The sequence below is a fragment of the Acipenser ruthenus genome, chromosome 14, assembly GCF_902713425.1.
Source record: "Acipenser ruthenus chromosome 14, fAciRut3.2 maternal haplotype, whole genome shotgun sequence".
NCBI lineage: Eukaryota > Metazoa > Chordata > Actinopteri > Acipenseriformes > Acipenseridae > Acipenser > Acipenser ruthenus.
The window spans coordinates 25,055,286-25,076,263 of NC_081202.1; the positions used below are offsets into that span (position 1 = coordinate 25,055,286).

Consider the following 20,978-nt stretch of genomic DNA (forward strand, 5'->3'; position numbering starts at 1 on the left):
ATCTGAAGATGAATATTTTTTAGGGCAGATGGTGTCCTATAACTGGGGTCACAGAACTGTTTGAACTCTTACCAGAATTTCATGTTAGTACACATTCATTATTCAACACAACCTTTCAACAGTCACTTCTTACCCTTGACATGCAATATCCTGCACAGATAGTGGTGTTGATCACGATACAGTGGCTGCACTCATCCTTTTCCACATACAGCATGTGTCGTGTCACTGTGCAAAGAGACTGGGCCTGGCTGAAACTCCAGCTGAAGATGAAAATCAACATCCCCAGAACCAACATGCTACAAAGAGTACCAAAAAGCTGAGGTTTATTGTCATTACAGAACTTAAAACCTGTACTGTATTCGCAAACACTTAAGATTGAGTAACTTGAAGAAACCCTCTGTTCTAACAACTACTGAATGATCTTACAGGGTGTGCCCCATGTCTAAGAATGTGACTCTAACCTGGTAATTTATTAGATTTGGAAGGCATTCACTTACGTTTTAATGGAGCAAACAAACTATTTAACAATAAACATTAGAAAAGCATTTACCTTTTCAAAAAATGTAATACTGTGCCTAGTTCCTACCTTACGTAGCTATGTGGATACCATACTAAATCGATATTCCAGTTACTGACCTGGCAGAATGATGTTTCTGGATACTTTATGGAGAGTGTGCCTTGTGCTCAGTTGTCTGTATGCAGCTCCTTGTTGTTGGCTGTCTGACATTATTATTTTTTTTATTATTATTATTTCTTAGCAGACGCCCTTATCCAGGGCGATTGTTACAAGATATCACTTTTTTGTTTTTTACACATTATTTGGTAACATGCCGTCGTTATATACCTGGGTAAGAATACACCCTAAGTAACCGCAGACAGAAAATAATCTATGTAAGTGATGGACTTCTATCTCATTATAATCTCTGCTCCCATGTAATTGAAGGTACACTCAAGTTTATTTGTGTAATTGCATTAATATTGCAAAAAATATCAATTTTGTTTCATCATGTTACCTTTTTTCTAATTGTACTAGATCAATACTCATTGTTTTGAAGTATGTGTAATGTACAGTAGTCTCTATGTATAGGAACACTTTGTCTCTGAGAACACCCTTGTGGTGAAACTGATTTTTCCCACTGAAAAGAGCACCTTTTTGGAACCGATAGTGATTCGTTCACAACTGATGCATAACTGTTTTGTAACCTGATAACTCATCATCATCATCAAACTTAAATTCAAGTGGTTTACTCAATCTCTTCAAATGTGACCGGTCATCATCACGAGAGTGTCTTCAGGCATACCGATTGGTTTATTAAATCTTTCCAGAACCGCTGTCATATCATTGCCTCGTTTTGTATTCTAACTTCCAGGAGTGCACCTCACCGCTCCAAAACGACATGTAAACAAACAGCGAAACACGCTCCTTAAAAAAACCTGAATCCGCCACAAGTCGCAGCGTAATTTGGTGTTTTCAGTTCTGGTGAGTTGATTCACCATTCTGTTAAATCATTTTGTGCATGTCTTGAAAATTGCTCCTGTACAGGTATTCTTAATTAATCTATAGCTGCTGTTCCATGTTTTAACGTGTAGGAGTGCTGTGTTAAATTTAGTTTGACAATTAGTTTGTCTGTTACTTTACTATTATAGTTTATTAGCACACACTTGCCTATTGCTTTTCTCTTACTTATTCTATCAACTCTGTCTTAAAGAACACTTTGCTTCCCAAGGGGTGTTCTCTTAGCCGGAGACTACTGTATTAATTTATTATATTGTCCACAGTGTTTTTCACTGACTACATTTGTAATAACTGTGGAAATAACATAAATGTGTCTTACAGTAATTTTTCTAAATTGTCTGAAGTCCAAGCTAAGTTAAAAACATCAACAGAGATGTGATTTACAGAAAATAACAAAGTTCTTGAAAGTTCTGGAAGTCTTGTGTAATCTGAGTACTAGAAAAAGACTAGTTCAGTAACTAGAAGTATTTTATTAAATGAACAATATTATAGCATGTAAAGCAACAAACCAACTTCAATCAGAAATGCTTTAATTATTGATTTGAAATTGGTTTGAATTATTAAGCGGTACATAGGTTTAAGTTGTGTAAAATCACTAAACATAAAATAGCTTTAAAAAAAAATACAGAACAAAATGAGACATAACAGGATTTATTCATATTCAAGGCAAAATGAAATTAACCATTGTACAATAAATAAAACAATTTGTATTATGCTGGCTCAACAGTATCTCTGCCACCTGGCTCATGTTACATTGATAGTGCTGATGTCAACTTTCTCTGTGAAGTACATTGCTAACAACACTTTTGACCTATGCAGAATCTTCTACAAATTCCTACATTTCCATCATTAGATATACTCTTAATTGCATTTAGTTTTCTGACATTATCACTTAGAAACCACATACACACTCACACTTAATTTACCCCATCTTAGCAGTTAGGTAATACATTTTACCACCTACCCTTTGATTTGTTTCTGAAGGTATTTAATTAATTTTAGAAAAAATATATATATCAAATTAAAATACCCACTTTACCCTAAGTAAACTAAGTAAAAGCTTCATTATGATATACAAAATAAGTATTCCAACATTGTTGTTGAAAAGCAGGAGTGTGACAGATAAAATCCAGCTGTGAATTACTGTTTTGCATTAAATACTGTATTTTGCACACAAACAAAATTGAAGAGGACACACACTTTTCTAGTGAGAAAACCCTGTCCTTCACACTTTTCTAGTGAGAAAATCATCCATATAACTTTCCTAGTTAGAAAACCCTGTCCTTCACACTTTTCTAGTGAGAATCATCCTTCTAACTTTTCTAGTTAGAAAAACCTTTCCTTCACACTTTTCCACTGGAAAATAACCTGTCCTTCAGTTTAGTAGCACCCCATCCACCTCTTAAAATACAAAACTAGCAGTGTCAATATCAAAGCGATCACTATGACCTACATCCATCATATGTACATGTAAAAAATAAACAGACAGAAAGGATCTCAATATAAACTAACTTTCTTAATCCCGTCCAAACCAAGTTTCCTTACAACTGGATAAGCAGCTCTCTTAATATTTATAAATGTGGCACATAAAATTCTTATTGTTATCTATCTAGATTGAGTTGGTCAATATCACAATTAGATATGCAGTTTGCAGTGGTGTAACTACTAGTTAGTGCACAACTGTTGCCTCATTTAGTTTAGCCGTCTCAGGTTTTCTCCATCTGTCATACCATACCCATAATTAATTCAGTGCTTGTGAAGTGTACTGAAAAGTTGGTACAAAAAAAGCCTTTTCCTTTAAATCATTGATCATTCTGAAAAAAACTGACCACAAAAGCCATTAAGCTTTGGTCTCTACCAACATGGAATCAACATGCAACCTTGTGGTCAAAATTTAATGGCATTGAAAAGTTACTGAACCACTCGGATTCCCCACATTGCATATAATTAGAATATTACAGTATAGCATTTAACTATCTACAATAGTACATTTAAAATTTGACTTAGTGACTCATTGTCAACATATTAAAACAGAACACAACAATTATGTTATATGGTTTATTGATTTTCATGAATTCTTCACATTTTACAGACGCCACCCCCTACTGTAAATGTCGATAAATAAACATCAAATCCAGGAGTAAAAATCACTACAGATGGGTGTGCATTAGTGTCTGAATACAAAACAAAAACTTACAGCAAACAGATGACCAGAAAACACAAAATCTCTCCCACGGAACTGACAATACCCCAAAAAGCAAGCCCAACGTCAATTGGAAAAATAACAAATCCACATAAATATAAAATAATTAACACCGGTACATAAACTGCAACGAAAGGAATAAAAGTAAGTAGTTTATAGTACAGAGTGGTGTTTACTTCAGTTGCCATGGTTCCTGTCGTACATGGAATACCGTAATAAAAAAAAAAAACCATAAAAAGGTAGTTTTGCTTTAAGTCAGACACAGGTCATCATGCCAATGTTCTTTCAATGTTCACCTTAACTGGATGAGTTTTGACCACTTTCCTGTAATTCGAATGAAAAAGGATGCTGCCTTTAACCTGTGAACACGCTCCCGTTTACACTTTTTCTTACTGGAAGTAATTACAGAGGTGACAAGTTCAAAGAGGTTGAAACGACTAGATTAAAGTGTTACAGAACACCCCTCAACTTATTTAACAACATTATCACTACTTATCGTTGCTGAACTTCAAAAAAAACACACACACAAATCACAATCAGGGGTCATTGCTTCCAAAGTTTCACTGCTCACATCTGAAACCACAATCTTCTGTGTAAATAAACACTACAAATTCAAAAGACAGCAATGTGGCTGAGGAGGGACTTCTATTTAGACAAAAGTATGGAGCGAGAGGACATTCATAATGCATCCAGAACATTTCCTCTGAAAACACATTGATGAGGCAGTGAAATGACTTTGGGAGAAACAACACAGTTGATCAACGACCAGAGTGTTCATGTTTAAAAACAAATACCAACAATCCTTGGTACACAGGAGGTAACAACAGAAAGTAGTGAGGATATTTCAAATCACAGGGTTTACTGTAACGCTCAAAGCAGGTTTTCACTGTCTGGTCTTCAATGCTTCAACCAACCTGCAAATAGATCAGAGAAGAGACATTCAGAAAGCTGTTTAAATTTTGTAAAACAACATTTAGTAAAACTGCAAAACAGTATGCAGTATTCATAAAGCTTCTTTTTAAATGTATAAATCATGTTTGTGTGTGAGTGTGTGTGTGTGAGTGTCTGTGTGTGTGTGTGTGTGTATATATATATATATATATATTCTAAAATGGAACTCTCAGTCAAAAGTATGCATTAGCACAGCTATGCCGTGCGTCTGTTTTTAAAAGTCTATCTAAAATGGTATTTAAGGATTTTATGAAAACTAGTTGTAATTTCTTTGAACGTCCAGATACGCCAACAAAAACAAAATCCTTTAGGGTTCAGACGTTTTGTTTGTGGACCAGGATTTAAAGCAGTCATAAGTTTGTGTCTGTAAGTAGGCAAAATACGCATTTTCTTTATTTTTGCTGTGCCTGCTTTTATAGACCTCAAAAATATATAAAACACCAGACTTTGTGCAGCATACCATTCCATTGCCTCGTCCAATCCAGTGCCTTTAGTTGCAGACGTTTTAAATATCTGCCACTTTCTGTCTTTTAGTGCTGACAAACCAAGTGAATTTGCTACTTCTGTGGGTGTCATAGCCTGTTCCATATCCTGTTTGTTTGCAAACACCACCAATATAGCTTTTTTGAGTTCCTCTTCCTGTAATAGAGTATAACCATTTAGTTTTATGCGTGTTGCCACAATATCCTTGTTACAGGACATATGTATCTCCAATGGGTAAGGAAATCTGTATTCATTATACTTAAAAAAAATATAATATCTTGAAACACTTTGATTTGGCAACAAGAAGCACTATAATATTTTAGGATTTCTATGATAGAGTGCATATATATATATATATATATATATATATATATATAGTGCCCTCCATAAGTATTGGGACAATGAAGTCAAAATGGCTATTTTTGCTGTACACTCAAGCAATATGAAAATACGAATAAAAGATTAATATGAGGCAAGAGTACAGAATGTCACCTTTTATTTCTGATGGTTTCAAGACATACATGTTTTACCAACTAAGAATAACAGCACTTTTAGAGTTCCATCCCCCCATTTTATGTGAGCATAAGTACTGGGACAATTCAACTTAAAGCAAATATAAGAAGTATAAAAGCTAGTATTTAGTCGCAAATCCCTTGCATGCAATAACAGCAGTGAGTCTGCGACCCATTGACATCACCAAACTCTTGGTATCACCTTTGAGATGCTTTGCCAAGCCTTTACTGCAGCCATTTTCAGCTGTTGCTTGTTTTGGAGAGTTTCTGACTTCAGTCTCCTCTTCAGCAAGTGAAATGCATGTTCAATCGGATTTAAATCAGGAGATTGACTTGGCAAGTCTAAAACTTTCCACTTTTTTCCCCCTGATGAACTCTTTGGTTGCGTTGGCAGTGTGTTTTGGGTCATTGTCTTGTTGCATTGTGAAGCGCCACCCAATGAGTCTGGTGGCATTTCTTGTACATTGGTAGCCAAGATGCTTCTGTACACTTCTGAAGTCATTCTGCTGCTGCCATCATTTGTTACATCATCAATAAAGATGAGTGAGCCCATTCCAGAGGCAGCCATGCATGCCCATGCCATGACACTACCTCCACCATGCTTCACAGATGAGGTGGTATGCTTTGGATCATCTGCAGTTCCTTTTTTTCACAACACTTTTGCTTTCCCATCACTTTGATAAAGGTTAATCTTCGTCTCATCTGTCCATAAAACTCTGTTCCAAAACTCTACTGGCTCATCTCTGTACTTTTTAGCAAATTCTAATCTGGCCTTTCTGTTTTTTTGTGCTGATCAGAGGTTTGCATCTTGCAGTGTAGCCTTTGTAATTCTGCTCCCAAAGTCTTCTGCGAACAGTAGATTGTGACACTTTCACCCCAGCATTCTGGAGGTTGTTGGTGATTTCACTGACACTTATTTTAGGGTTGTATTTCACAGCTCTGGTCATTTTTTTGTCATCAACTGCTGTTGTTTTCTTTGTCCGACCTGGTCGTTGCCGATTGCTGATTGCTGAAGACACCAGTGGTTTCTTTCTTTTTCAGGACATTCCAAACTGTTGATTTGGCTATGCCCAACTTTTGTGCTATGATTCTAATTGAGTTTCTCTTTTCTTTTAGCATCCAAATCGCTTGCTTTTCTTTCATAGACAGCTCCCTAATCTTCATGTTGGATTATGCCTACTGACACCAAAGGCAGACTCCAAAGGCAAAAGCAAAAGGATAGAACTGAGACTTCACATTCACAGCTCTTTTATGTGTGAACAGGAAACACCTGATCAATTAGAAACACCTGTGAGCCAAATGTCCCAATACTTATGCTCACATAAAATGGGGGGATGGAACTCTGAAAGTGCTGTTATTCTTAGTTGGTAAAACATATATGTGTTGAAACAGCCAGAAATAAAAGGTGACATTCTGTACTTTTGCCTCATATTCATCTTTTAAACGTATTTTCATATTGCTTGAGTGTACAGCAAAAATAGCAATTTTGACTTCACTGTCCCTTCACTGTAGGGCACTATATATGTGTTTACATATTATATATATATATATATTTTTTTAAAGCAACATCTTCAACATTAATGAATATTTATATAATGTTCCATTATCCTTGCCAATTTTATTTACAGAACATTTTCAGAAAAGCAAAATAAGGATTATTCAAATTTTACACATACAAAGCTGCCTACTGTACTATTTATTGTAAATATAGAATGTTATGAAACCACACAGGTTTCCTTACCTCCAACATGGCAACAAGTTCCGACTTGGAGATCCCCATTCTGTCTCTATCACAGCTGTCCACTACATAAATGATTGCATCGGTGTTGGAGTAATAGCAACGCCAGTAGGGCCTAAAAGAAATAAAGGAAATTACACTACTGTATGTTTGTTTTTCTTTTTTCCAAAATATAATTTTTTTTCATTCATAAAAAATTAAAAGTACAAATCAAGTGTGTGTGTCTTATTTTACTTATGTTTTACTGCCACACAGGGTTAATGGAAATGTTACATGTATTATTGATTTATGTTTTATTTTATTTCTAATAGTAATTTGTAGCAATTCCAGGGGTACAAATAGCAATTCAAATTATTTCAAAATCTGGTACCTGACGTGCACCTTCAGGTACCACATCTGGAGTTGAAGGGGTTAGAATCCAAGTCTATGCTTTTAATGAATTACCTGATACTCGTCTGTCCTCCCAAGTCCCAAACTTGAAATTTAAGATTCTTATATGTCACTGTTTCAACATTGAAACCAATCGCTAAAGAAAGAAAAAAAGAAAATGATTTGAGATGAAATTGCTAATACCATAGTTATTTAATTAATACAGTGTTGTTGTTTTTTTCCAGAATACACAACTGAGACACCACAAATGTTTGATAACCCAGGACAGAACTTTAAAGCATGCTCTTCATCTATTGGTCTAGTCTATATTGATTCTGCAAAATATCAAATTCTTGGATAAGAACTCACCATTGCTCCCACTTATCTGTGCAATCTGGGTTAAATGAAAAAAGGTTAGATAGCAATTAGTAAATGAAGCAGATACTCACTGGGGATAGTGGTGACAACCTCCCCAACTTGTAGTCTGTACAATATAGTGGTCTTTCCTGCTCCATCTAGACCAAGAATCAAGATTCTCATCTCCCTTGTCCCAAATAAACCGGAGAAAAGCCTGGAGAAGAAGAGACCTTAAAGAAGATAAGGAGATTAGATATGATTGTCATACAGCAAGATATTCAGTTAATGGGCTACATACATCATTTGCAGTCAGCAGTGAATATTAGCAACTGTCTACAGTTTAATGCATACTGATTCACTAAACATTGCAATGGCACCTGCCCACCTCCTATTGTACAAAACTTGTTTTTTTAATCACCTGTTTAGAAGCAATATTGTTTAATTTCAATACTTTTGTGATTCTTGACAACATTCTGCAGGATTCTATATTATCAAACACACAATCCCAAGTGAATAATAAAATGTATGTATGAACGCACATCCTTGTAGCAATTTCAGTAATACATCAAATATGATAACTTGCAAGTAAATGTATAATTTTGGAACAGAATTATACTGTTCTAATGTCTCCACCCATAAAACAACCATTTTAAATACTAGAGATTCTTTTAAAGGCTAAAGCAGCATAAATGTCTCAGTAAAGGAAACGGATGCCACAAAGATTAATGATGTTTCTGCCCTACCTAGAACAACCAAAGAAAACCACACAGGTATGACGTTAATAGATCAGTCCTCAACAAGCAGGGCACAAAACTTTACAGCCAGTATAATGTTGGCCTTTTACATATGAATATGTCTATGTTGATTTCCAGGAAGCTTTGTAGATTTGAAAACTTCAAAGAACTAGAAGTGTAATGAAACAAAATAAAAAGTTAAGAGTTAAATATTACTTAAAAAATAAATAAATAAATGATCCACAAAGTTGTACGTTTCGTGTGGAAGTTAAAATATTGCTGACGTTAAAAATGACACTTAAAATGATTAAACCGAATGCTCTTAACACGTCTTGCACTGAGGCAAATTGTTATTATCAATGAAGAGACAGAGGTATTCTGATTTAACCAAAATGTTGAGGTGGTTTCAACCTTCCCCTTACCTAAAAAGTAATGTGTTGTTTTTTTTTTTTTGTTTTGTTTTTTTTAAAAATGAAAATAAGTAACTTAAAAAGAAGTACCAGTACATCTTTACATGCATAACTTTAGTGCGGCACAAATAACTGTGGTTAATAGATCAAACAGTATTCAAAGAAAAAAATCTAGGGCAAAGTAAGAAATCTATTATGTTATTGATTTCTGTAAAAAAAAAAAAAAAGAAAATGGTGCAATGCATTTGTTACAATGGAGGTTTAACCCTGATAAATAATGCTCAATATCCGTTTCGCATATTATTACTGTGTTTCAGACTGTCTTCACTACTATCTTCAGAACCTGTACTTACTAGACCTCCCGATTAACAATATGTAGCCCACGTTTTGCTGGAAGGAGCCCTTTATGATCCTTAACCGTACGACCACCGCATTCTATGTTGCTTCCTTGTCCCCCTATTTATTCACTCCGCATAGGGCTCCTACTATTGTATTTCCTTTGACAACCGTTTTAAGGGAAATCATTCTTAGAAAATATCGACTGTAAAAACATGCCTACATAAAAAACGCTTTGTTGCTGTTGTTGTTGTTATTATTATTTATACTTGGGCACATTCACATGTTGTACAGAACATTTCTAAAGCTATGTAACTTTCCAGTCTATTCAACAAGAAGATGAAAAATATCTCATCAATTAAAATTACATTCACCAGGCACATGTGTTGGATTTGTTGCCAATAACCATAACATTTAATGTCACATCCCCACCTCCAACTACTGCAATTGAAAGGACATGATGTGGTGCTGGCACACAAATGCCAGCAAACCACGTCCATTTCCTGGTTGTGAAAAATGCAACTGTAAATTCACATTGTATTTGATCAAACGCAATTCAGTATGCCGTTTATAATTTTAAAGTGCGGTTAGTTTTGAATTACGTACCCATGTTGTTTTAAGTTCGGTTTCTCTTCTTTATCTTGTTAAAATTACCTTCCCACCGCTGTTGCTGTTGAAAATCTCAGTGACGTGTCGCTTTTTTGCATGTAAAACTATCACAGTCAGCTGGGTAGATTTTCGACACTACTACTTTCGACCTGGGAATAATAGTAATATTCTAAACCAATGCTTTTTAATCAGAGTAATTCAAGTTTGTTTTTAATCCGTTTTTATATGTTTTTTTTTTAAAGTTTTTTGTTGACAAGTGTACTCACTGTGGCGAATGTATTTTATTTGTTAACAGCTAACCCACGGACTGAGCTCACATGACACAAAACCCTCGTCATGTGATAAGAGCCAATACTAACTAGTGCGAGGATATAACAGCTTCAGAATTCTGTAATGTAAATCATAATTTATTGCTATGTACAATGCATAGCATATAATATCTTGTTAAGAAACCAAAGGGACACCATGTTTCCACGACTGGATATACTGTTTATTATAGCTGTGGAAACTGGTGGTTTCTTAACAGAAGAGTCGCATTATAAGTTGTGTAGGATAATGTCCATTGAGACTTGAGTGCACAGGGTCTTTTTAACCCTGTTCTGCTGTTAGGTGGAGCTATGAAACCAGTGGTCAATTGCAAAAGGTCAATTGCAACGAACTTGCAGTTAGAACTGCTGCATACTAATTTGCGAAGGCTACTAGCTAATACGGTACTATCTCTGGATCATCCCCAGCTGTGTACTAAGGGCCCCGTTTTCGTACAGATGTGGTTTTATTCTAAATTAATACGCAACTGATTATGCGTTGCAAATGCCTTGCGCCAAGTTCAAAAAATGCAATTTTCTATTGAGTTGCGAATAAGCACAAGCCAGCGTCTCTGCATAAATGATGAGTCCAATAAGTACCAGCACGTCCACACGCTAAGGGTTTAGAAAGCAAACACAGAAACAGTGGCCGTGTTCTAATAGCACACATTTCCGCAGATCTGCAAAGATATGTACAGTTCTGCATAGATGCGCGTTCATCGAGGGCTGCTGTGTGACGTCACTAAGTTCCACCCGCTGAAATCTGTGCAGATCTTGCACAGCCCAGCGTTGCTCTGAAAAGTTGCTGCGATAGGCTGGCTTGTGTATATATATATATATATATATATATATATATATATATATATATATATATATATATATATATATATATATATATATATATATATTATTGTTATTTTTTTTTTGGATGTTAGGAGTTAGGATGGTATTTACTCGCGCATAGCTTTGAATGTTATTTCCGAATCTCTCCTTTAACATGTCTGAAGGGGACACTGTATTACTTTGGAGTTGGAGAGTTGGAGAGTAAAAACAAGGAAAAAGGGTATTAGTATTGTGAGAACTGGTTAACGACATTTTGGAAAGGTATTTGGATTACGATTTGTGTTTTGGAGACGAGGTAACAGGCTTAGCCTGCTCCGTCATTAGTTAGGGAACGATTTGTTTAGTTAGGACCCGAGACTGGGTTAGGTTTTGTTTTCTTTATTTTCTTTTTCAGTGTGTAAATAATAAACACACGCTACGGCGTTTCCTTGCATCTGGTTGTCAAGTGTCTGATTGAAGCAAAGCCTGGGATAGGAACGCAGATCATCACAATACATATATATATATATATATATATATATATATATATATATATATATATATATATATATATATTATTGTTATTTTTTTTGGATGTTAGGAGATAGGATGGTATTTACTCGCGCATAGCTTTGAATGTTATTTCTATATATATAATTAAATTGCATGCCCCGCTAGCTACGATATGGAGTCTTTCCATCCACCTCCGGTTGCTTCATTCCTGCATGCAATATATATATATATATATATATATATATATATATATATATATATATATATATATATATATATATATAAACTAAGCTTTTAGCTTTTATATATATTTTTGCATGCCCCGGTAGCTAAAAGCTTAGTTACGGCTCTGGGCAAAACCAACGCCCTTGGCCAGTATACAATATTTTTCTCTATGCATTCTTTTCTGTTGAGCACTCCTGACACCGTTGAAACGGCGAGTCTCATGTCGCCTGCGGATAGATAAGTCCAATCATTGCGTCTGAACCTGGTGTGTAATCCCAAGGTAACTGCTCACTTTTAACACGATTTAAGACGTTAATTCACGTTTTAAGTAATACAGTGTCCCCTTCAAACATGTTAAAGGAGAGATTCGGAAATAACATTCAAACCTATGCGCGAGTAAATACCATCCTAACTCCTAACATCCAAAAAAAAAAAAGAAAAAAGAAAAAAAATAACAATAATATATATATATATATATATATATATATATATATATATATATATATATATATATATATATATATATATATATAATTGCATGCCCCGGTAGCTCCGATATGGAGTCTTGCATGCCCCGCTAGCTACGATATGGAGTCTTTCCATCCACCTCCGGTTGCTTCATTCCGGAGGTGCATGCAATGCAATATATATATATATATATATATATATATATATATATATATATATATATATATATATATATATATATATATATTGCATGCCCCGGTAGCTAAAAGCTTAGTTACGGCTCTGGGCAAAACTAACGCCCTTGGCCAGTATACAATATTTTTCTCTATGCATTCTTTTCTGTTGAGCATTCCTGACACCGTTGAAACGGTGAGTCTCAGGTCGCCTGCGGATACATAAGTCCAATCATTGCGTCTGAACCTGGTGTGTAATCCCAAGGTAACTCCTCACTTTTAACACGATTTAAGAAGTTAATTCACGTTTTAAGTAATACAGTGTCCCCTTCAAACATGTTAAAGGAGAGATTCGGAAATAACATTCAAACCTATGCGCGAGTAAATACCATCCTAACTCCTAATATCCAAAAAAAAAAAAGAAAAAAGAAAAAAAATAACAATAATATATATATATATATATATATATATATATATATATATATATATATATATATATATATATACAGACGTGCTCAAATTTGTTGGTACCCTTACAGCTCATTGAAATAATGCTTCATTCCTCCTGAAAAGTGATTAAATTAAATGCTATTTTATCATGTATACTTGCATGCCTTTGGTATGTCATAGAATAAAGCAAAGAAGCTGTGAAAAGAGATGAATTATTGCTTATTCTACAAAGATATTCTAAAATGGCCTAGACACATTTGTTGGTACCCCTTAGAAAAGATAATAAAGAATTGGATTATAGTGATATTTCAAACTAATTAGTTTAGTATCATTGTGTGCACCACACTGAACATGGACCAGAGAAAGCAAAGGAGAGAGTTGTCTGAGGAGATCAGAAAGAAAATAATAGACAAGCATGGTAAAGGTAAAGGCTACAAGACCATCTCCAAGCAGCTTGATGTTCCTGTGATAACAGTTGCAAATATTATAAAGAAGTTTAAGGTCCATAGAACTGTAGCCAACCTCCCTGGGCGCGGCCGCAAGAGGAAAATAGACCCCAGATTGAACAGAAGGATAGTGCGAATGGTAGAAAAAGAACCAAGGATAACTGCCAAAGAGATACAAGCTGAACTCCAAGGTGAAGGTACGTCAGTTTCTGATCGCACCATCCGTCGCTTTTTGAGCGAAAATGGGCTCCATGGAAGAAGACCCAGGAGGACTCCACTTTTGAAAGAAAAACATAAAAAAGCCAGACTGGAATTTGCTAAAATACATATTGACAAGCCACAATCCTTCTGGGAGAATGTCCTTTGGACAGATGAGTCAAAACTGGAGCTTTTTGGCAAGTCACTTCAGCTCTATGTTCACAGACGAAAAAATGAAGCTTTCAAAGAAAAGAACACCATACCTACAGTGAAACATGGAGGAGGCTCGGTTATGTTTTGGGGCTGCTTTGCTGCGCCTGGCACAGGGTGCCTTGAATCTGTGCAGGGCACAATGAAATCTCAAGACTATCAAGGCATTCTGGAGCGAAACGTACAGCCCAGTGTCAGAAAGCTCTGTCTCAGTCGCAGGTCATGGGTCCTCCAACAGGATAATGACCCAAAACACACAGCTAAAAGCACCCAAGAATGGATAAGAACAAAATATTGGACTATTCTGAAGTGGCCTTCTATGAGTCCTGATCTGAATCCTATTGAACATCTATGGAAAGAGCTGAAACTTGCAGTCTGGAGAAGGCACCCATCAAACCTGAGACAGCTGGAGCAGTTTGCTCAGGAAGAGTGGGCCAAACTACCTGTTAACAGGTGCAGAAGTCTCATTGAGAGCTACAGAAAACATTTGATTGCAGTGATTGCCTCTAAAGGTTGTGCAACAAAATATTAGGTTAGCGGTCCCATCATTTTTGTCCATGCCATTTTCATTTGTTTTCTTATTTACAATATTATGTTGAATGAAAAATCAAAAGCAAAGTCTGATTTCTATTAAATATGGAATAAACAATGGTGGATGCCAATTACTTTTCTCAGTTTCAAGTTATTTCAGAGAAAATTGTGCATTCTTCGTCTTTTGTGGAGGGGTACCAACAAATTTGAGCACGTCTGTATATATATATATATATATATATATATTTGCATGCCCCGGTAGCTAAAAGCTTAGTTACGGCTCTGGGCAAAGCCAACGACCTTGGCCAGTATACAATATTTTTCTTTATGCATTCTTTTCTGTTGAGCACTCCTGACACCGTTGAAACGGTGAGTCTCAGGTCGCCTGCTGATACATAAGTCCAATCATTGCGTCTGAACCTGGTGTGTAATCCAAAGGTAACTGCTCACTTTTAACACGATTTAAGACGTTAATTCACGTTTTAAGTAAAACAGTGTCCCCTTCAAACATGTTAAAGGAGAGATTCGGAAATAACATTAAAAAAAAAAAAGAAAAAAAAATAACAATATATATATATATATATATATATATATATATATATATATATATATATATATATATATATATATATATATATATATATATATATAATTGCATGCCCCGGTAGCTCCGATATGGAGCCTTGCATGCCCCGCTAGCTACGATATGGAGTCTTTCCATCCACCTCCGGTTGCTTCATTCCGGAGGTGCATGCAATATATATATATATATATATATATATATATATATATATATATATATATATATATATATATATATATATATATATATATATATTGCATGCCCCGGTAGCTAAAAGCTTAGTTACGGCTCTGGGCAAAACCAACGCCCTTGGCCAGTATACTACTATGCATTCGTATCTAGCGGTATATCGTAGCTAGCAGTATACCGGCTCTTAAGGTAGCTTGTGTTGGAGCAGCAGGACAAGCTCGCCATCCCGCCCGCTGCTTTCCTGCATTACTACTCACCAAAACCGTTCGCCGAAACAAAAATAGGTAAATAGGTAACCTATTTACCATGGTATCTCTCCCGGGTGCCTTGTGTTTTGCGCCGGCTGCTCTTGATCTCCGTGAACGCACCCGCTGTCTCCAAACCTTGCAGAGCAGCACATTGAAGCGCTTGAAAACACAGCACAACATTCCCTAATAACACTTGCAATGCATTATGACTTCAAAGGTATGACTTTAAGTCTATTACATTATTATTTATTGATTTTATTTTGTTTTATTTCTTTGATCACCAACTGCCACGACAACACACTCGTTTTTTTATGCAGTACTCCTGACGAACTTCACCCATTGCCCGCATCGTACCGGCTCTTAAGGTAGCTTGTGTTGGAGCAGCAGGACAAGCTCGCCATCCCGCCCGCTGCATTCCTGCATTACTGCTCACCAAAATACAACGCACCCAGGGGAGAGATACCATGGTAAATAGGTAACCTATTTACCATGGTATCCCTCCCCTGCGGCGGCTGCTCTTGATCTCCGGCTGCTCTTGATCTCCGTGAACGCACCCGCTGTCACATTGAAGCGCTTGAAAACACAGCACAACATTCCCTAATAACACTTGCAATGCATTATGACTTCAAAGGTATGGCTTTAAGTCTATGACATTATTATTTATTGATTTTATTTTGTTTTATTTCTTTGATCACCAACTGCCACGACAACACACTCGTTTTTTTATGCAGTACTACTGACGAACTTCACCCATTGCCCGCATCGTACCGGCTCTTAAGGTAGCTTGTGTTGGAGCAGCAGGACAAGCTCGCCATCCCCCCTGCTGCTTTCCTGCATTACTGCTCACCAAAACACAACGCACCCAGGGGAGAGATACCATGGTAAATAGGTAACCTATTTACCATGGTATCCCTCCCCTGCGGCGGCTGCTCTTGATCTCCGGCTGCTCTTGATCTCCATGAACGCACCCGCTGTCTCCAAACCTTGCAGATCAGCTCATTGAAGCGCTTGAAAACACAGCACAACATTCCCTAATAACACTTGCAATGCATTATGACTTCAAAGGTATGGCTTTAAGTCTATGACATTATTATTTATTGATTTTATTTTGTTTTATTTCTTTGATCACCAACTGCCACGACAACACACTCGTTTTTTTATGCAGTACACTCTTAGAAAAAAGGGTACAATATAGAACCCTAAAAGGTTCTATCTGCTGGTATAGATTTGGAACCATTTTGAAGTGCTATATGGAACCTTTTAAAATGGTTCTTTGGAAGAACCCTGCATTAGAGGTTTAATAAAGAACCACCATGGTTCTTATATTAATGGTATAATGCAGAACCATATTGGTTCCTCTGAAGAACCTTCTATTGAGGTTTAATATAGAACCATAAGAGTTACACTATTAAACCTTACAATTAACATTCTATGGAGGGTTGTTTGGTTCATCTGAGAAAAAACAAATGTATACCTTTAAGAGCTCTTCACATCCTTTAGAATCCCACAACCTCAGAAGTGTAAGTGCTTTGATAAATCACTCAATTCAGGATGCCAACAATTTATTTATTAAACATTTATATAACAATTTATTGTTTTTACAGGTTAAACCATTAGAGTAGTTTCAGTTTCAGGTTTAGTTATATACAGTTTTACACAGTTTTATTCAACCTGTGTGTTTTTAATAATTAAACCATATTATTTACACAGTGAAAAAAGGGTCTCGCAGCAAACTGGAAAATAAATCTATGCATCCCACAGATTTTCCTGAAACTTACACAAAATACATTTTCAAGAACATGTATAGACCTTGAAAAAGCTGAGATAAAATGTATATTGAAACTGATGAACGTGGGTTTCTTTTTTCTTATTCATTTTTTGGTGGCACAAATTAGAAGAGCTACAGTACAGTATTTAGATCAGAGCTTATTATGAGTTTATGATATCTATAAATTAAGACTGAATGTTTATTAGTTTTTTGAGATCAAAACTTCTATTAAAAACAATTTACATTTGTTATAAACAATTAATTTTCTAATCAGCCATTTACATTTAAAATAAATACTTTTTTTGATATGTACAATTACATTTTTATATCAAACATTCTGTTTTTGTAATCAAATTAAATAGTTGACACAATAAATTCATTTAATTTCAGATTAAATGTTAAAATGGCATTCCATCAGATCAATATAATTATTCCCCAAGTAAAAGTGCAGTTATTTGACTGTACATCTTTAACACTGGCAAAGGTACTTTGTCAGAGGTACTCAGCTTCATGAAGTACCTTTCCATGAAAGTCAGAAAATTTTTTAGAGCTTTAGGATACTCAATGCCCAAGGAAAAATAAAGAGAAAAAATACATTCAACAGCAAGGGTGATATCCATTCCTGGATAATCACTGAGTATCTCAATTCCATCAACACAAACAGAGATGTCATCTGCTGCCAATGGGCTTGTTGTTCCCTTGAAAACGATAGTTGGCGTAGGTGATGGTGGTACCTGTATAGATTTTAAAATAATAATAATAATTAATAACTTTATTCAACAATAAATTATGTGAAATTGTACTTCAGCAGCATCTCACCATACCTACAAGCAGTGGCGGCTCGTGTGGTGGGGCTGCGGCTACTTTAAAGGGATTTCGTAATATTCCTCCCTTTAAAAACATTTTAACTGTCGGATCTCACTTAAAACAGCGAGGAACGTCTTAAACTCCTGTTAATTGCCTACAAGTCTCCCTCATAATTCATTAAGTACACATTTATGGCAAGCCAAATTAAGAGATACCTTTAAATATTTAACAGATATCTTTAAATATTTCAAAATATCCTTAAATCAGTTGAATATATCTTAAAATATTTTGAAATAATTAGAGATATCTTAACATATTTTAAGATATCTCAAAATGGTTTACAGATATCAGGAATTAATTTGGAGATATCTCAAACTCATTTTGAGATATCTCTAAATGATAATTTGACTTTGTATTTAACATTGAAAACATCAATTCAGTTAAGCTACATTTAAAAAGTAGAGCTCAATTAACTTACTTGGTCAACAACAAACAACAGATTTTCCCTCTCTCGAAACAAAGCTGGCAACAGCAACAATGCAGCATTCATTCTCAGTCCTAAAAAAACAAATAGGGTATCAGATCATATACAAAGTACAAAGCAAACGGAAGAATGTTGAGCAACCTTGGTCTGAGAGGTACAGGATCTTTGGCTTTGCATTCCACCAGTGCTCTCAGTTACATTCATGAATTCATTATTTGCTAAACTGCACAGATAAAGAATAGTTTAAATGATTTAAAGGTACCTAAAAAAACACACACAAGACTGTAGCTCTCCAGGACCAGGACTGACCACCACTGATACAAACGTTATTGTGGATTGGAGCAAAAAAATGTTAAGAACAGTATCAACAAAGTTTCTAAAAATCTGTTCATGCAGGTTTTTCGCATTGGTTTTTATGCCCCTGTGAGAGTTAAATACCAGCTATCTTCCCCATGAAATATTATGCTCTAAGTGTATGAAATGAAGTTGCATCATTTTCTGTTTAATAGTTATTTATAGATCCTATTCTGAGATAGGTCAAAACAATTTGATGTACAATAAATATTTCTTATACATTACCATTTTCCTGTGTCTTATCTGAAGCATCTTCAATGTAGGACATCACAGTAGTTAGAAGATGCCCACTAGAAAGTCTGAAAATAGGATCTACCATTCTGGATAGGCCACTCATTAGGTTCCGTTCCAAGTTTACTCCAAAACGTAGTTCTACTTCGTGCAACAGCTAAAATACAGATGCTAAAGTTATTATTATATTTATTTATTTATCATATGCCTTTATCCAATCTTATTGTATTACTTGTATTGTAACGCTTGAAATGTTTTTGCTTACGATTGTAAGTCGCCCTGGATAAGGGCGTCTGCTAAGAAATAAATAATAATAATAATAATCCAAGGCGATATACACAGCTGTAAAAAAGAGTTGAATACTTACAAATAATGTAGTAGTTAAAAAAATCAATAAATAAAACAAAATCAAACTAAACTGAATGCGAGCAGAAAGAAGATGCATGGGAAAAACCAGGAGCAGTGGAGTTTTGTAAAAGCTGGAGCAGGTGGATTGCTGATGCAGAAAGGTCACCTAGGAGGACTAATTAAAGTGATTATACATGCTTATAACTAAAAATATTAATTTCTGATCAATCACCATAGTAGAATAAAAACTAGTACCTACCAGTTTAGGATGCTTTAGGAATGGAAACAGACCAAGAACTTCTTCAGTGGACTTCTTCTCCATCATTCTTTCCCGAGTGTGTACAGTTCTATTCATGCTGTCACATATGGCTTCAATGTTCGGCCTCAGTTTCGTTATTTCTTTTCTTATGGAGTCCAAGTGTTTGGCAATACTATGCTCGTCTTCTCCTGGGAACTCCTCACTTTGCATCTGCAATATGTATCATAACATTAAGTAATTCAATACTTAAGATCAGGCATTTACTGCATGTATTCTCTGTGCTTTTCTTTACTCTGGAAAAATGCTAAAGATCAAGTACTCTCCATGAAAGCCAATTAGCTAATAAACTACACAATCGCATGTATGTACATGCTCACTTTTAACACGATTTAAGACGTTAATTCACGTTTTAAGTAAAACAGTGTCCCCTTCAAACATGTTAAAGGAGAGATTCGGAAATAACATTCAAACGTATGCGCGAGTAAATACCATCCTAACTCCTAACATCCAAAAAAAAAAGAAAAAAGAAAAAAAATAACAATAATGTATATATATATATATATATATATATATATATATATATATATATATATATATATATATATATAATTGCATGCCCCGGTTTCTACGATATGGAGTCTTGCATGCCCCGCTAGCTACGATATGGAGTCTTTCCATCCACCTCCGGTTGCTTCATTCCGGAGGTGCATGCAATTTATATATATATATATATATATATATATATATATATATATATATATATATATATATATGCATGCCCCGGTAGCTAAAAGCTTAGTTACGGCTCTGGGCAAAACCAACGCCCTTGGCCAGTATACAATATTTTTCTCTATGCATTCTTTTCTGTTGAGCACTCCTGACACCGTTGAAAAGGTGAGTCTCAGGTCGCCTGCGGATACATAAGTCCAATCATTGCGTCTGAACCTGGTGTGTAATCCCAAGGTAACTGCTCACTTTTAACACGATTTAAGACGTTAATTCACGTTTTAAGTAATACAGTGTCCCCTTCAAACATGTTAAAGGAGAGATTCGGAAATAACATTCAAACCTATGCGCGAGTAAATACCATCCTAACTCCTAACATCCAAAAAAAAAATGAAAAAAGTAAAAAAAATACCAATAATATA

The 20,978-nt window shown here is 35.4% G+C and overlaps 2 protein-coding genes across 3 annotated transcripts; both read right to left on the bottom strand.

Moving 5' to 3' along the window:
- Positions 1–3,560: 3,560 nt before the first annotated feature.
- LOC117419980 (ADP-ribosylation factor-like protein 1) lies at positions 3,561–10,400 on the bottom strand. Of its 2 annotated transcripts, none has more exons than XM_034033444.3 (6): positions 10,216–10,400; positions 8,222–8,359; positions 7,848–7,929; positions 7,407–7,518; positions 5,131–5,309; positions 3,561–4,633 (listed from the first exon to the last, which is right to left on the bottom strand). In XM_034033444.3, the coding sequence occupies exons 1-6, from the start codon at positions 10,217–10,219 to the stop codon at positions 4,603–4,605; spliced, it is 546 nt and encodes a 181-aa protein (XP_033889335.1). In that variant the 5' UTR covers positions 10,220–10,400; the 3' UTR covers positions 3,561–4,602. The 2 variants fall into 2 exon arrangements, with proteins under 2 accessions (XP_033889335.1, XP_058842188.1); XM_058986205.1 differs by lacking the exon at positions 10,216–10,400 and adding an exon at positions 9,627–9,899.
- Positions 10,401–17,138: 6,738 nt separating this feature from the next.
- On the bottom strand, positions 17,139–20,311 carry LOC131697429 (uncharacterized). Its single transcript, XM_058986206.1, has 4 exons — positions 19,831–20,311; positions 19,218–19,380; positions 18,633–18,712; positions 17,139–18,081 (listed from the first exon to the last, which is right to left on the bottom strand). Exons 1-4 carry the CDS (start codon positions 20,038–20,040, stop codon positions 17,776–17,778), a joined length of 759 nt encoding a protein of 252 aa, XP_058842189.1. The 5' UTR covers positions 20,041–20,311; the 3' UTR covers positions 17,139–17,775.
- Between the last annotated feature and the right edge of the window lie 667 nt (positions 20,312–20,978).